General features: G+C 42.7%; 1 protein-coding gene across 1 annotated transcript in view; it reads left to right on the top strand.

The window, feature by feature from the left end:
• ERBB4 (erb-b2 receptor tyrosine kinase 4) overlaps positions 1-15,776 on the top strand; it is a 637,594-nt gene that overhangs the window by 521,774 nt on the left and 100,044 nt on the right. Inside the window, exon 20 of the mRNA XM_065669823.1 lies at positions 3,390-3,575. Coding sequence (XP_065525895.1) covers positions 3,390-3,575 — 186 coding nt within the window. The remainder of the gene's footprint in view (positions 1-3,389; positions 3,576-15,776) is intronic.

The following is a 15,776-nucleotide window of genomic DNA, read 5'->3' as shown; positions in this document are numbered from 1 at the left end:
CCTTTCTTATTTCAGCCTTCAAAGGACTGGAGAGAAAGATGAAATGATTTGGGGCACAGTTCCTACCTCTGCTTGAGACTTCCTGTGTGACTGTGGATAGATTGTGCTTTTCTGTAACTCAGTTTCCTCTCCTCTAAATCAGAATAGGCACAATTTCAAAATCACCTGTGTATTTGTGCCAGTAGAGACAAGATCTGCAGCTGTGAGGCACCCAAAAGATGTAGGGAATTGCAGAGGGTGGTTTTGAAGGATGCCAGTGTCAGAGAGCCAAGTCTGTGAGTTTTGGTGCCTTACCTGATTAAATGTTCTACAAAATGTAATTGGGAACCAGGCTGTGGAGTGCCCGAGTGCCATGAAGACTGGAGCTCCAGGGTCCTTCATGTCCAGCTAGGGCTTAAAACAGGGACTTGTGTTTGTATTTGCTGAAGAGATTTTTGAGCTGCTGCAAAGTCATAATGTTTCTTTTGCTGTTGTTTGTCTGTTTTGTGTAATAAGGCTGTAGCAGAACAATTGCAATTTCGTTTACTTTGTTTCTGTGCTATGCCAGATAGACATGCCCCTGAATTTGGTTCTCCTGTAGATGCAAGTGCAATAAAAATAACAATACATATTACTAATGAGAATAACTGTATGAAGCCAGGATTCATGCTAAATTAGTATCCATTAGTGACTTATAATGAAGGCTTCCTTGTTCTCTGTTGTGTATCTCAATTCGTTGCAGAGTAGTCTATAATATTAACAACATTTTTGGTATTTTCTGGAACCATTGCCCAAAACTGTTAGAAGAATATGTGCTTTCCTATAACAGCAGCATGAGGCTGTCGTGGTTCAAACCGAGCCACACAGCTCGTCCACTCACTCCACCCCCCCTTTTTTTTTTTCTCCCTCTTTCTTTTCTTTCCTTCCCCCCATCCCCCCTGCTTCCAGAGGGATGGAGAGTAGAATTGAGAGAATGTAACTCCCACAGACTGAGATAAGAGCAGCCCAGTAACTAAGGTATAACACAAATCACTACTGCTACCACCAATGATAATAATGATAAGAGAAAATAACAAGAGAAGAGAATACGATACCACCGCCGAATGAGTTCGACCCCCCTGAAGAGAGCCCGTGCCCTTCCATGTAACTCCCAGTTACCTCCCTGGGCATGACTTGCTGTGGTATGGAATACCTCTTTGGTTAGCTTGGGTCAGGTGTCCTGTCTCTGCTTCCTCCTGGCCTCCCCTTGTCCCTGGCAGAGCGTGAGATTCACAAAGTCCTTAGTCAGGGTAAACATTACTTAGCAACAACTGAAAACATCGGTGTTATCAGCTCTCTGCCCAGGCTAAAAGTCAAAACACAGCTGTGCACCAGCTACTAAGAAGGAGAAAAACTGACTGCTACTGCTAAACCCAGGACAGAGGCAAATGGCACTGCTTGCTTTTGTTGTTGGACTCAGATAGACTTGTAAATAGTAAGTAGCTGGAGATTAATGGAGCACGTGCTGCAAAGCTTTCCGTCTAGTCCCTCAGGATGTATTGTTGCCTATATTCTGATCAGTCTCATTATAGAGAAAAGCCCTCCTGCTCCGATTTCCTGCAGGAAGTCTTACCTTTACTCAGGGAGGGAAAGGGCAACAAGTACTGTTCCCTTTTGCATTTGTAGGAGAAAAAATGTGTGGGATAAAAAGCAAACAGGAGGCAGAGTAATTTTGCACTCTGAAACTGGATAATGCAGCTGTCAACAGGTATTTATTCTGGTGGCCTTCAGTGACATTTTCTAGTGACAGCAGGAGAGAGGCTAAAATTGTTTCAAGGAGACCCTGTACATGTGAGGTGCATGAGAGAGACCTGTATTAATTGGAATGTGAGTAAGACTGCTGGAATTCGGATCCCTTTTCTGATTTGTTGCTTGGAATCTTCCTTGGAGCTCCTCCTTCAGCCATCACATCAAATAGCCCCTTTTTATTCATGTATTGATTTTATTTCTTCACATACATTTAGGAAGAAAAAGGAAGGAGACGCTCCCCCAGTGGAGGCCATCTGCTCTTTTCTTACTGGGGGGGAACCCTACAATTAGTGTCTTGTTCATCTTTTCATTAAAAAAAAAAAAAATAGAGAGGGAAAGAAAGAGAGAACTATTATGCAAATACTCTGCAATTTGGTTTCAAATATTCTTTGTACTATGATGAGCAATTTCCTTTAATACAAACTCAGCCTACTTGCCAGGACATTTTTTTTTGCCTTAATATAGGGAAGGAAATAACCCCCAAACTTCGATGAGTTGGGGGTATGCTACGTTGCTCTGATGCCAACTTTTTCTCATCCTTTTTTTTCTTCCTTTGGCACTATTACAGCTGTTATTCTTTTAAGTTGTCAGAAAGCTGTCGCATGGGGGGTTTAGAGAAAGAAAGAGAACCAAAATAGCTTTACAAAGCCGCAGTTTCATCTCAGTTTTCATTGTTCCATTGCCATAATGAAGTGGTCTTGAAATGGAGGACTCGGTGAAAGAGGGAAAAGCTTTCTCTCTACCTTGTTTGAGATGGCAGCATTACCTCCAAGAAACAGGTATGCAGGGTTTGTTATAGAGTGCTCCTGTGCTCTTTGTCAGTGGTGTGAACTTTAGGGCCGCATAGCATAGCCAAGATGAAGTCCTCTGGTCCTTAGTATTGGACAGTTAGCTCGCTAGCTGAAAATCTCTGAAAACTTAGAATCTGAGAAATGAAGTGTAGAAGAAAGAAAGGATTATTATTTCCCGTTTGGTCTGTGGGAAGCTGAAGCATGGTAAAACCAGAAATAACTCATCTATTGGGAGAAGACTTTGGAAGAATGAGAATCTGAGCTAAGAGGCTCAGATTAGAGAGCTGCTGCTTTCTGTAGTAGTCTACTTGAGGCAACAGGAGACAGGTAGGACTCTGCTGCCACTGGGCTACTATTGGACTATCACAATCACTAGTTTTCAGGTCATATCTGAGGGCTTAACGAATCTACTGACTTTGAATAGGACTTACGAGCATCAGACACATTTGAAAAGTTCACACTAAACCTGATTCTTAACCCTTTGCAGGTTGAACTTTGGGAAAGCTTCAGTTGATATATAAATGTTACTTGCTTAAGCCTATAAAATATGAAGCATAAAATCTGTGATCCACTAAAGCATTTTAGCACAGTTTATTCAAATATCTAGCCAAATGAGGCCTAACTGGCCTTTTTTGCTATATACAAGTGGACAAGTGGCATAGTTTGCTTGCATAAAAAAAAACCCTGATGCCTAGTGGATTGATCACAAGTTGGGAAAATATATTCAAGGGGATGCTGATCCTCTTTAAATGTTCTGTTGGTGATGGGAAATGGTCTACACTTAGAGCCTTTCAGCACACTGAAGTAACTGGGTCACTTTTATTGTTGCAGGAAGCTCTTATCATGGCCAGCATGGACCACCCACACCTGGTGAGACTCCTGGGTGTCTGCTTGAGCCCGACTATTCAACTCGTCACTCAGCTGATGCCTCATGGCTGCCTGTTGGATTACGTTCATGAACATAAGGATAATATTGGCTCCCAGCTCCTGCTAAACTGGTGTGTCCAAATAGCTAAGGTATGTAATTCATGCTGTTACATACCTAACTGGAAAACACGACATACAAAAAGAAGATACAAAAACGTTGCTTGTTTTTTTTGTTTTTGTCTCTGGGTTGTATTCAGGCATGGTTTGCCTCCCAAGAAGGTTGGGTAGGTCTTGAAATAACCTGTAGGGGGTCCTTGTGGGGGTGGAGGAAGAAGTGCCCTGTTAGACATCTGTGCCTGTGCACAGAATGATGTTTCAGCCTCTTCTGCTGTTCACTATTCATAGGTACTGATTTAACCTGATCGTAGTTTTCAACCTTTCTGAATCTGCATTGCCAGTTAAATTCTGATATGCCATCAGTTGTCTGCCCCCATGCTGCTGGGAAGATAAATATTCATTTCATGTCACTCCTCTGGGAACCATCATGGTTCTGCAGTGTTTAAGACCTATCACAACAGCTGAGGCTGGAGGGTAATACTACTCCTCTCTGCAGAATGGGAAATCTCAAGGGCTGGATCCTGCTTTGCTTGCCATGATATAATGCTCTCTGCTTTCCTCTGGGGTTTTGGGAGCAAGAGTGAAACTATTGTCATTTAGATCCAGACTCTGCTTCAGCTGAGGCAGAACATGAATGCAGGCCTAATGTAATCCTTGCACGGTGGTTTATCTATGTTTTAGGTACGTTTAGGTATTCTGTGTTGTAGTAAGCACAAGTTACTGCCAATCAGTTGTAAAAAGTAACAAGACATAGGATTGCAGAGAGCCATAGTTTTTCATCCAGGCCTGACTTTTTGTTCAAGGAGAGGAGGGGGTTGGGCTTCATCATTAATAGGGACTATTTTCTTTCCAGGACCACACCTATTGTCAAACCTGCCTGAAGGTTACAGTAAATGAAATGATACTGGGTAGAGGGGTTGATCCATAAAAGAGGTGGGGGGAATCCCAAACCCACATTCTGATGTTTTGCAGCATTTTGTGGGTGTGTTAAGATCTGTGATTCTGCTGTGCTGTGGTGGTAAAGCAGCCAGAGCTGCACGGAACATTGGAACACCCTGTTGGGGATGTGCAAAGATTAATTTAGGGCTGTTACCAGACTGAGGAAGGTGGGGGAGAAAATACATATTCCTGTTTGAGTCCTTTCTCTCAACACAACCTCCTTCCCATCTGTTTCCATTCTCTTGATTGATAGTGGCTGCTAATATTTATTACAATATGTTTGCACAGTGGCATATGTGAAAAGATAACCCACCTTTATTTTCACTTCATGCATGTATATGGCCACTCACTCATGGGACTGATAGCTGGACGTACTTTGCTGTGGACTTCATGTGGGCAGCTGATTTAGTGATCCACAATAGAGGCTTACAGAGCTGACAGGTCTGTGGGAGGGTCTGGGGAAGGCAGGTCATGGTTTCCCCATGATGATTCCTATCAAAGTGAAACAGGTTCTAAACTGATTTCCGTTGTAAGTGGTTTCAGTGTAATGTGGGGATTGGATTTGGGTAGAATGATTTGAAAATCATTGCCTGCCACTTTTCTTGATCACTGTGTGATGTGGGAGGAGAAGATGAAGTATTACAGATATTTGAGTTCTGAGATGGTGGGTAACCAAGCAGTACAGCGAAGTCAGATTATACATGTAATATTAACTGATGAAGTGTCAGGAAGAGAAAGGGAGTTTCTCTATAACAAAAGGTGGGGTATTATCGAGGGGAATTTTAGTGAAGTTTATTGAAGTTTAATTAAATTAATCTTCTGCATTACAATAATCATGAGGTTTATTTTGCTTTGGCCTCACATTACAGCATGAGGCTCGTTCAGTTGGCTACTCATAATGGGGGCAGCAACAAGTGGCTGTTTCCTTGAAAAGTGCAGTAACTGGTACACATGGCTGGCCTCTTAACTCTGGGCCATCACAGTTTGTCTGGGTTATTTTCTCCTCGGTTTCTTCATGTGTCTTTCACTTCTCTTATTTTTCCTGCAGTGGTTGGTACTGGGCTTAAGAGAGTCAGTGCACATCTGACAGGGAGTTCTGCATTTTGCTGCTTTAGTGTGCACAGTAGTGGTAGGGATGGCTTGTTATACTTGAGGAGGGCACCACAAGTGATGAATACTTGCGCACCATGTCAACATTTGCAAGTACATTGCGCTCCTTCTGCAATCCTAGTGTGGGATTAGACTCCAAAGAGTAAAAACATGCTTTTTATTTTCTTCTTATCTTTGGAGACCTTCAGTAACAGTTGTGTGTTGGAAATCCTCCCTGTCAGGCTGCAGCTGTAATATCTTACATATTATATAGGAGGCTATCAGTGAAGAGAGGAGAGAGATAGGGGCATATGAGGCTGTGCACACTACACAGTGTATAAGTAATGCAAATATTGCACAGAATTTCCTGTATTGTACTGTGCTTGCTGGTGGGATACAGGAATGCCTATTCCCTTGTGCTCTCTCAGATTGTAATGTCAATTGGGGTTAGAGGAAATACACAAGAAAATGTTTCAGAACTGTAGGAAAAATAATCTTTGAGATCACCAGACAAGGAGTCCCCTTATCACAAAAAGTGGAATAACGTGCTAGTCCCCTGCTAGCAGCAGGGGAGCAGCAATACTTGTTTTCCACTCATCTGTCACATTTAACAGTGACTGGGAATCAGTCTGCAGCCTGCAAATAGGAAAGATTCAATTTGCCTACAAATAGACTGGTCTCCAGAGGAATGAGTACAGAAGGTGGCTATTGCATCAAGTACGAGTTTCCATTCACCATGGGAAATGTCTGTGTATCCCATGTACATGTATCCACTGTGCTCATGTTTCAGGATCTGCCATACAGCTTGAGAATGTCTCTCCACATCTTGCTTTTCTACATTGCAGGTAAGGATTGGTTGTATCTTTCCGAAAGCTACCAAAACCATGATTAGCAATGTAGTAAGAGACAAAAATGTTCAGTCACCTCCCAGTCCTGTTCTCTGATCCCTGAAGCACTTTCTGGTATTTTCTGTTGGATACATCTTTCTATTCTCGTCTTCCCTCTTTTTAGGGTGAGAATTTTCCCTGACAAGAACCAAAGGAATGGAGAATGTCTCCATGCCCAAGCTCAGGCTGATTTTTACGAATGGTTTAAAATCAAGTTGCTGCTGCAATACTGTTCCTCCCTACTGCGCTTTTCTCCATCTGCCAGTTAGCAAGCATTTATTTATCAGAGTCATTGCTTCAGAGTTCACTTGTTCTGCCAGACTGTTCGTTTCCATATGCCTCAACTTCTGTACAACTAGATGCATAAAGTAGTTAGGCTCTATGCCTGGCTGCCAACCTGCATATGGCTCTGGAGATCATTTGTGAAGGTTGACAATAGGGCAGTTATTAAGTATTATCTACTGCCAATTGAAAGAAGCTTGGATGCCTTTTCTTTTTGCATATACAGATTGTGTTGAATTTATTCTGACTGTTGTGTCGTTGTAGGGTAATTGTGTTCTTCTTTCAGAAGCTGTAGCTTCTTTTTTTATGGATAGAAGTTATAAAAATAGAGTAGCCCCCAAGCGTTCTGCATAAAACAGGGTTGTTAGACAGCAGCTGCGTCTAAGGGGCTTCTTCCCTTGTGCTTTGCAAATATGCAAGGCATCTCCTTGTGTCTTGCTTCTATGGGTACTGTCTCACTTAGGGACTGAACGTTTAACCTTCTTGTTCTGAGTTCACAGCAGTTTTATGTGGAGCTTGATGTCCAGTTAAAGCAGTAAACTATGCCCATGTATCAAGATACTTCCTAGAGTAGGAGCCACAGTGACTATCTTGGTGGCCTTAGGGTATGCAAGGATGGAGTAGTACTTTGTGGATGCCCATAGTGTTGGCTACTTGAGGAATGGATTGAGAATCAAATTCTGTTAAGGTTAGCACAAGCCTAGAAGTGAATTCTCAATTAGTGCATTATGCCTGTGTCAGCCGGTGTATGACAGATACGTATCAATCATGGAACCCCAGAATGGTTTGGGCTGGAAAGGACCTTAAAATCATCCAGTTCCAACCCCCTGCCATGGGCAGGGACACCTTCCACTAGGCTCCAAGCCCCTGTGTCCAGCCTGGCCTTGAACACTGCCAGGGATGGGGCAGCCACAGCTTCTGTGGGCACCCTGTGCCAACGCCTCAGCACCCTCACAGGGAAGAGCTTCTGCCTTATATCCAACCTAAATCTACCCTCTTTTAAGTCTGAACCCATTACTCCTTGTCCTATCACTACAGTTCCTGATGAAGAGTCCCTCTCCAGCATCACTGTAGACCTCCTTCAGATACTGGAAACTGCTCTGAGGTCCCCATGCAGCAAAAAAAAAAAAAAAAGTACTGTGCATTGACATTTCAATGTGTTTGATGTAATTTCTCTCAGCAAGGGCTGCCCAGACACACTCCCTGGTAACTTGGAGTTGTGGGGGTGACATTCTTATTGAAGTGTGTTCAAAAGAAGAATCATCTTGTGGATTCTAGTCAGAAGGAGTTGGTTATACTCTCCTGGTAGGTGAGATTAACTGTAAGGCACCTGTATTTGAGGCTATAACCTCTCACTGTTACTCTAGTGGAAAAAATTAGCCTAGATCCTGCTGGAATTATTTTCATGGGGCTTTGTGCTGCCAACCTCTCTCTGAAGGGCGTACAGCAATGCATGTTTGCTTCTATAATGCTGCATGCAGCAACTGCTAAATTCAGCATGGAAACTCAACCCAGGCAGCCCCATCTGCTGTTTTACTGTGTTGGTTTTGAGGTTTTTTTGGTACAGTTATGGTTTTATTCTTCAGCTATTGATTTGCTTTACATCTGCAGCAGTTTTGCTGAGCAGTGTTTGAATGCAGAGGAACTTTTCCTGCCCTGAAGAATGTAGAGGAAGAGTGAGAAGGGAAGCAGTCTTCCACAAACAGAGCAGCTTCCCTGTGATCCCATAGCCTGTGAAGGAGAGCTCAGCTCTCCTGGGTCTTAGCCAGTGCCCCATTCTATTCTGCCCTGTATCCCCCAGGGGCTGCCAGACCTGGTTTTTGCATTCTGAAATGTAATAATTCATTCATAGCCCTTCAGAATACTAACAAGGTAAAGCAGAAGTAAGTTGATACAGTGGAATGTCATGGAAGGAAAATCAAGTACTTCAGGGGATTATTTTTTATACCTTTTCAATATAAAAAAATTCTCAAATTACCTTAACTAAAGCCCTGCACAGCAGCAGTTATCCTGGTATGCAGGAAAACAACGTTTGAAAACAGTCTCGGAAAGAAAAAGAGAGAGGAACTTGGGGATTGAATTTTAATGAAGCAGATGCACATCTTCAGTCCTGTTGAGTATTATTCCACCACACTTGGAGTCATAGAATCATTTAGGTTAGAAAAGACTTTTAAGATCATCAGGTCCAATTGTAAAACACTGCCAAGTCCATCACTCAACCATGTCCCCTGAGTGCCACATCTACAGGTCTTTTAATACATCCAGGGGTGGGGGCTCCACCAATTCCCTGGGCAGCCTGTTCCAATGCTTGACAACCCTTTCAGTGAAGAAAACTTCCCTAATATCCAAGCTAAACCTCCCATGGCACAACTTGAGGCTGTTTCCTCTTGTCCTATCACTTGTTTCCTAGAAGAGACTAATCTCCACCTCACTACAACCTGTAGAGAACAGTAAGGTGCCCCCTCAGTCTCCTTTTCTCATTGCTCTAAGAATTCTCTGCAGGCAGTGCAGATCTGCAGCTGGGAGTCTCCGTGAGCTATCAAGCTAATGGCACTTTGCAAAGCCTTTGTACTGCTTCTTTCTGCCATCCTGTACTCCCTTCATTTTAGCTAGTTCGTGTTACTGGACTCAGTGCCATTCTGCAAAGGGGCTTGTCCACTGCCTGCTCCCAAAGCCTGTATCCGTGCCAGGCCTTTTAGAAAGATGTATTTTATTACTCCCCAGGGCAGTGCTCCTCAACTGGATGTAAATTGACAGGCCATGTGGAATTCAAAGGATCTATGTCGATTTATGCAACTGAGAAGCCTGCTCTCCTCATGTATGGAGGGAGGGAGGCTCTGAGCATAGGGGGCAGAGGCAAGTGAGGTTCCCTTGGCTATACTGTGAGGTGAGGAGCCTTTCTCATCCACCAGGACTTGATAGATTAGGAATGACTTGTTAGAGACAGTTTTTGTTGTTTTGCTGCAGATGGGATGAAGGAGAAGCTGTGTGAAGTGGGAGGAATTGGGGGTGGCAGGACAGGTTGGGAAGAGGTGGAGGATAGTGGCTGTGGTTCAAGGTCTTTCTTTTTCATTAAAGAAGACTACCCTGCAGCTCAATGATTATTCCATTGTGGAGTGAACAAAGGAGTTTAATGACAGTCATCTATCAGCTGTCCACATTTTAAGCTTCAAGATGTCTCTATTCCCAGAGCTCCTTGCCATGACAAGGCTAATTGTATAATTATGCTATACCAACCCCTCCTGACGTGCTCACACTGGCAAGGACCAGGGCTAAGGGCTGTGATAATTATCACTGTAAGCGAGTACATTAGCATAAATGTAGTTTACTAATGGGGCTGCTTTATTAGGATGTGCAGTGTATAGAAGAGTAGAACCTAAACCAAGGGCTATGAAATTAAAGTCATACTGAAACAAGGCTTTAGTTGTTTAGAGGCCCAAAGGTGGAGAAGGTACCATTTTACTTTCCTGAATCCCTCTGTGCAGTTTTCTTTTCTTATTCCTATTCATCCTGACCATTTCCTTTACCATGCTGGAAAGCTTGAATATCCCCAGATGGCAGATTGAAATGAAAGGCCTTTTTTCTGGTGTAGCTGGAGACCTGTCACTGAAAGAGGGTTTGCATCAAGTCTCAGAGGGGAATTACCCCACCTTGTCCATACCCTAGGACTTTTTTGGTACCTGCTGGGTAGCTCCCTGGGTTACAGAAGCTCATTTGAACTTGAGAAGCCATTGGAACAAAATACAGGTGGATCTTGTAGAATCCTATATCCTAGCTTTTAACTTCAAAGTGGTGGAAGGGGACAGCTTCCTTTCTTGCTGTGGTTAACTGGACTGTCTTGGGTTTTTGTGAGGCACTGAAGAAGTTTCCTTTGATCATTTCAGATACTAAGTCTGGGGGGATTTTTCCATCAACACAGAGCAGTAAATAAATGTTAGAACTTTGTTCATGTTGTCTGACCTTCCATGGGGGCACAGTTGAATGCAGTCATTACTAGAATACTGATATATAGGATCAGGGCCTGGTGACTCTCCTCTTGACTGTTAGTTGCTGTGACTGACATAATTCTCCAAATAAATCAGGGAATTTGATCCTAGTAAAAATAATTACAATATCTCTGCACTTCATGTGTTTCCTTGGAGGGCACAGCATTCCATGTTTGCTTGCGTAGTTATGTACGTATTTATGGAGATACCCATGCAGATCCCTCATTTCTTCATCAGTCATTTCATCTGGAGTACTGAACCGGTTTAGTAACACCTTTATCTTTTCTACCAAATACAGTTGTTGACAGGAGAAGTTTGCTTTGAAAAATATTAAAATGAAGGCAGGCACAATAAAATTCATCAAGTTAAATGTTGAACAAGTTTTTCCCATTCCTTTAATTTCTTTCTCCTCTCATCTCAGACTGATTGTCCGCTTCCCAAATTCATGCTCTTTCTTTCTGTGTTATTTTGTCCTTTGCTTTCTTTACTCCTGTCTTTCCTGTACTTTTATAGTGTCTTTGTCAACCTCTGTATCCCGTTGCTCTTTCTTCAGAGTTGTCATTTCTTCTTTGTTTTTATTCTCTGGCTGCTTGGCTCCCTCTAGCTGGTACCTATCCAGTGCTTTAAAAGAACACAGGAGCATTATGCCTGCCACCCACCAGAGTTTTTATGTTGTGTCTCATCACAGGGTTTGGAAAGCGCCTCAATTTCTTCATTTCTCTCATAGTAATGCATTTGGTTTTGAGGGTTTTAATACCAGCTAACTGATGACTCCATGAACCCCATGTATTGTTCTGGGGGAGGGATATTTGAATGTGAAAACTTGCATCAGAATCACAGGAACAAAAATGTAGGCTTGGGTTTATATAAAAATTATAGAGATATCTTTCTTCCAGCTTTGTGCTCTTACCTCTGACCCTCAAAGGCTCTTTTGCATGCTGTAATAACCTCACTATGATAGTGTTTGTTTGTGGTCTTCAGTGTGTCTGTATTTGGTCATTAGCTGTAGAGCTGGGTGGAATGACTCAACCTTTGAAGGTGACTCCACTCAGGACGCTGTCTGGAAGACAAGCGTAGGCAAACCCTGTAGCTTTCTGACAGCTTAATTTGCAGGGGGATAAATGTGAAGGGTGCTGGTGATGACAAGGTCACACAAAACAGGTACTGGAGGACTAAGTTACGGTTGGAACTACTGACACAAGTGTGGCTGATTTCTGCACAGTATCTTGCATATTGTGTAAGAGAGCTATACCCCTCTGTACTGAGTAAAGTCCTGTGAGCAAGGTGTTAACTTGCTTTCAGCTTGACAGGGACCAGGAGAGATTTCTAGTGGGTAGTAATCATTCATTCTCCTTCCTTAATCTGATGGTTTCTGGATTATCTAGACTTCCTCTTCCCTTCCCCCAAAAATCCAGGGTTCCGTGCTTCATGGTTATTGGAAAAAAGCAGAGGCAGATTTCCAGCCATTTACAAATCACAGCAGCCTTTGCAAAGGCACAGGAATGAACAATTTATTGCACAGGGATAGACATCTTACATTTTGTTAAATGAAAGGTGCACTTAGCACTGACATTTATAGGGTCTCTGATATTGGGGACCTGCCAGCTGGAGGCTACAGAAGCCCAAAAGGTTGGCTTTGCCTGATCATAGCAGCTTATCGTCAAGTACACTGAGCTGCACTGCGGGAAAAAGAAACATGAAACCTTAGGTATTTTTCCTAGCAGTCCCCGACAGACTGGCTTGGGAAAGCATTATTGAAAACCACTCCTTAATCAAATTCAAGATATTATAGGCGTGCCTACTATGGTCTGTCAGGATTTCCATTATAAGCCCATATTTTTCAGGTCTATAACTTGACCATAAAATTCCGCTCTGGACTGTGACTTGGCATAAAATGTCTCAGCCCAAAACATTTTTATTATTATTCTTATTCAAGAGATATATGTATTTGGCTATTTTTGAGTTGCTGGAGTTCAGAAACAAAAGCTGGATTTTTCTCTGTCTATACCCGTACATTAAAATGTCTTTTTTCCCTGGTGAATACCTTTCTTTCAACACTGTATTTTATAAGATAACTTATCCAGCTTGGATAACTATTAAAAATGGATGACCAAAGCATTGGTGGTTAAAGTTAGGACCCCCCACACTCTTGCAGAGTACCACAGTTTGCATGTGTCCCATAAAATCCTGCTCCTAAACCCACATAAGGATCTTGAGGAAATTCTGCAAGGCCATTTGCAAAAGTTTCTGAGTCTCTAAAGGATGTGTCTATATTTGAATGGAACTTAGCTTTTGCAATTGGCCAGATCTCCAAGTTCTCCTGTGCAGTCCAATGCTCAGGCATAACTAAAGTAGCCTTTCGCACAAGATATGAGATTTGGCCTACTGGAAAGGAGATGCTCAGCAGAAGCCATTCCAGATGAGGGCTGGGGGCCATAAGTATCTGACCAAACGTAACAGATGTCTATTAGCAGAAGAGCTAGTGACCATGGCACAAATCTAGATGTATATCAAGCACCCCAGAACTGTCTACTCTCCATGTATAACTGTTTCTGTCTCCAAGTGGGAGCAAGGAGTAGCAGCGGACTGAAGCCTGTTATCTCTCTGTCCTAGCATGACTTGCTCTATCAGGGGCCCATGAGAAACATACCAAAATAGCAGTCACTTGTTAGTCTTTGATGAAACCCTGCTGAGGTATATCTCCAGCCATAAATGAGACCTGAAGGAAGCACTTCACATCCTGGTGCTTTGCTGGTACATTCCTTCCATTCCAAAGTCAAGTTTTACAAAAACACCAGAACAGGATATATGACACAGAGAATCTTCTGAACCAGAGTTGCCTTGAGCTGCAGCAAAGGAGTGCACCCGCAGCAGTGAATAGCAGTCAGTGAAACAGATCCTCGATAAACTGGGGTAGCTGAATGAAACTGATTCCTGGGGATGCTGGGATCTCTGTGTGTGCTCCTCTGCGGTGCAGTAAACCAAGGTGAGTCTGCTTAATGAAATGTGAGAGGAGAGAGGGCAGTTCAAGTGGCTGCTGGCACCGTTTCAGGTGCCATGCCAGCCCTCAAACCTGCAGGGTCACCTGGCAGTCAGGTGTCATCCATCAACGCTCTCCCACTTTCCCACATCCCATCTGTTTCTGTCTAGCCTCTTTGTGCAAATTATCTCTCAGTAAGGAGCAGTTTTCACTGTAGCTTGTTTTTTGTTCTTCATCCTGTGACCTTTGTGCTTCCTTAAACTTTACACTTGTCTGTGGGCCAGAGCAACATCCTTACTGCTTCTCTTTTTGTTTTCTAACTGTCCATGTTAGCAAACAGAGAGGATCATATTCCACACAATGCATGGCTTAAATCTGAAGTCCTGCAATGCATTAATACCTTCTGATTAGAGGCAAAACAGGATTGGATTATGTTCACTACGAGGGTGGTGAGACACTGGCACAGGGAGCCCAGAGTAGCTGTGGCTGCCCCATCCCTGGCAGCGTTCCAGGCCAGGCTGGAGGGGCTTGGAGCAATCTGCTCTAGTCAAAGTTGTCCCTGCCCCTGGCAGGGGTTGGAACTGGATGAGCTTTAAAGTCCCTTCCAACCTAAACCATTCCGTGCTTCTATGTATCCTATGAAAAATATTGAGCATTATGAAAGAATGCATTGTCCTGAGCTGAAACAGTTCTGAATTTTCCAAAGGAAGACTTTTTTCAGGACCTTTGAAATGTCTTTGGATTTATACTGCTGACTTTTTAAAAGTAATTTTGTAACAAGTCATTTTGAAACAAACCAGAAAATGTACAGCTGATTTTTATAACCATTTTTGTTCCTTCTGACCTGTTTTTTGCTAGGTTGCCTCACACATAAAACCAAGGTCAGTTTTAAAGAAAGTAACTTTATTTGTCAAAAAATATTGTTTTACCAAACATTTCTTAGGAAATCTGTAACTAAACTGCTACACTGTAATACAATTTGGGTTTGTGTTTAGGCTAAACTTGCATTACTTGCATCATGAACTCTTTTTACGTAGGGACTTGCCTATAGCTACATCTCTCATGTCAGCATTAAGTAAACCAATAGAAATGTCATGATAGAATGATAAAGTAGATGGGCCTTGAAGGGGACTTGAGAAGGCAGGGGAAGTCCCAGAAGGGGTCTTGAGAAGGCAGAAGAAAAATAACTGCTATAGCTGAACCCAGGACAAAGGTACATTAATTTCTTTATGTTTGAGAGTGGAGATAGCTCAAGAGCTGGGTGTCACTGGAGGAGGAATCTGATGTTGTGAGTAGACTGGAACAGTAACGCTGAATGATAGGTGACAGTGATTTTAAGTCAGAGCTTTTGGAGATGGTAAGATAAGAGGAAGTTCCCATTCCTTACTGACTCCTGAAAATGACTGTGTCAATTCAGGCTGCTGGCATGTGTGGTGCAGGACATGGTACTGTATCTTAGGTGCTCCTTGGGAGTGGGTGATGCTGGGATCCCTGTGCACTACCTTTCTGTGCAGCACTGGTTCTGTTGGTGAGAAACATTGATGCAGAGTCCTGTTTCTTGTTTGCTGGCCTATTGCTGCCTATCCTCATGTGCATGTTAAGACATAAAAGAACTTTGCAGGGCTGTGATGTGAAAACCACTGGGACCTGGTTGCAAGCATTTCTGAATGTTAGAGTTAAAGCAGCTTAGCTTGGAATCATCTTATCTTGTGCTTTGCATTATCATTGTTGCTCTACCCTATCATACTTGGGCACCCTTAAAATGATACTACCTTCTACCTTGCAGTCCGTGTGTCTGCAAAGCAGGAGAATATAATTGTCTTAGTAGATGATGTATCAGGACTCTGCTTGGAGCAGCTGTCTTAAATTTTCCAAATTTAGGGTTCATTTCCTAACCTTCAAACAATCTTTTCTTTCCAAAAGGCATAAGTGCTATTTATATAGACAAGACAAATGGAGGATTTGGTGTTTCTGAATTGAAAGGAGCATAGATGATTCTTTCTATAATTAGGTGAGGGAGAGTTGGTTGGGTTGGGTGGGGTTGGTTTTTTTTCACACTTACATACAAAAT

The sequence above is a fragment of the Lathamus discolor genome, chromosome 3 (genome assembly GCF_037157495.1).
Source record: "Lathamus discolor isolate bLatDis1 chromosome 3, bLatDis1.hap1, whole genome shotgun sequence".
NCBI classification, from domain to species: Eukaryota; Metazoa; Chordata; class Aves; order Psittaciformes; family Psittacidae; genus Lathamus; species Lathamus discolor.
This window is presented reverse-complemented; position numbering and strand designations above follow the sequence as displayed.